Below are 1473 nucleotides of genomic sequence, written 5' to 3'. Positions count from 1 at the left end.
TGTGTGTGTGTGGTGTGGTGTGAGTGGTGTGTGTGTGTGTGTGTGTGAGTGTGTGGTGTGGTGTGTGTGTATGTGTGTGTGTGTGTGGTGTGGTGTGCATGTCCTGGCAGGCACGGGCCACAGGTGCACAAGTGGAGGTTAGACTTCGCAGAGTCCGTTCTCACCATCCACTGTCCCCTGGATTCTGAGTTGAGTGTAGGTTGGCAGTTTACCATTGCTTGCTTTTACCCACTTGCTTATTCATTTATCCTGTCCTGGTTTTTGCGGCGCTGGGCACCCCACTCCTAGGTCTCACTGGTAAGTGTACGGAGGGTCCTCATTCTGTTTACTCATCCTGACCACCCAACACCCACCAGCGGCCTCACCCACTTCCAGTGAGCTCACACCCCCTCCCAGTTCCTCCTCTTGTCCCCTGACCTGTGAAACCAGGGCGGCAGAGGCAGAAGAATGCTCCAGGGAGATCGTGGCAGCTGGCTCCCACGGGGCAGGGGTCACTCAGACATTCATCCACTTCTGTCTCGCAGTGTGGCCCTTCGAAGCCTGTGGCATAGGGCTGGGTCAGGGATCGCACAGATGGTCCCCTCTCCTAGAGACCGAGCCTCAGTTTACCTGGGAGACACTCGCAGTGGAAGGCTCCAGGCTGGTCTCGGCAGCGCCCCCCATTGGCACAAGGGGTGCTGCTACACTCGTCCACATCTTTCTCACATCTGGCGCCGGTGAATCCTGGTGGGGGAGGGGATGGGAAGAGAAGGTGTGCAAGGACGCGCAGAAAGGCACAGGGTGAACAAAGGCGGGTCTTCTGAGGAGACTCCAGGGGACAGAGAGGGAGTGGAGCTCAGGCCTTCTGGCTGCTGGGCTGCGGGCAAGCTCCCCAGTTTCCCTTTCAGCTCTGATTTCTTCCTGTGTAAGAAGAAGCCTGAACGGAGCCTGGGCCAGGGGATGGCTCAGAGCAGAGTGCTTACCCAGCATGTGTGAGACCCTGCCCCCTCCCCAGCACTGACCTAGAAAGAACCCGTCTCTGGACTGGAGAGACGGCTCAGCAGTTAAGGGCACTGGCTGCGCATCCAGAGGTCCTGAGTTCAATTCCCAGCGACCGCATGGCGGCTCACATCTATCTACAATGTGATCTGGTGCCCTCCTCTGGCGTGCAGGTATACATGCAGACAGAGCACTTTTCACAGAAGTAAGCAAGGGAAAGCTTGGGAATGGGTAGCTGAGAAGGAGGAGGAGAAACATCGGCTGCTACGGGGCAGGGGGCTGGTCTAGGTTACCCACCAGGAAGGCAGAGGCACTGGAAGCCACTGAGCAGGTCGTGGCAGGCAGCTTGGTTCAGGCAGGGGTTAGAGGTACACTCATCGATCTCCAGCTCACAGAGCCTCCCTTCCAAGCCTGAGGACACAGATGGGGTGAGAAGTGGGTTCAGCCAGGCTCAGCCAGGGCCAGTGGGCCTTCTGCCCCGGGTACCTGGGCTCT

The 1473-nt window shown here is 58.3% G+C and overlaps 1 protein-coding gene across 3 annotated transcripts in view; it reads right to left on the bottom strand.

The window, feature by feature from the left end:
- Positions 1-1473, bottom strand: part of Notch4 (notch receptor 4) — a 26891-nt gene that overhangs the window by 16840 nt on the left and 8578 nt on the right. For all 3 annotated transcript variants that reach the window (XM_031348390.1, XM_031348391.1, XM_031348392.1), the window contains exons 8-10: positions 1276-1389; positions 610-723; positions 418-540 (exon numbers count right to left, since the gene is read on the bottom strand). In XM_031348390.1, coding sequence (XP_031204250.1) covers positions 418-540; positions 610-723; positions 1276-1389 — 351 coding nt within the window. The remainder of the gene's footprint in view (positions 1-417; positions 541-609; positions 724-1275; positions 1390-1473) is intronic.

Source organism: Mastomys coucha, unplaced genomic scaffold, assembly GCF_008632895.1.
Source record: "Mastomys coucha isolate ucsf_1 unplaced genomic scaffold, UCSF_Mcou_1 pScaffold3, whole genome shotgun sequence".
In the NCBI taxonomy this organism is placed as follows: domain Eukaryota; kingdom Metazoa; phylum Chordata; class Mammalia; order Rodentia; family Muridae; genus Mastomys; species Mastomys coucha.
Note: the sequence above shows the minus strand (reverse complement) of the source record. Positions and strands in the feature narration are given on the sequence as shown.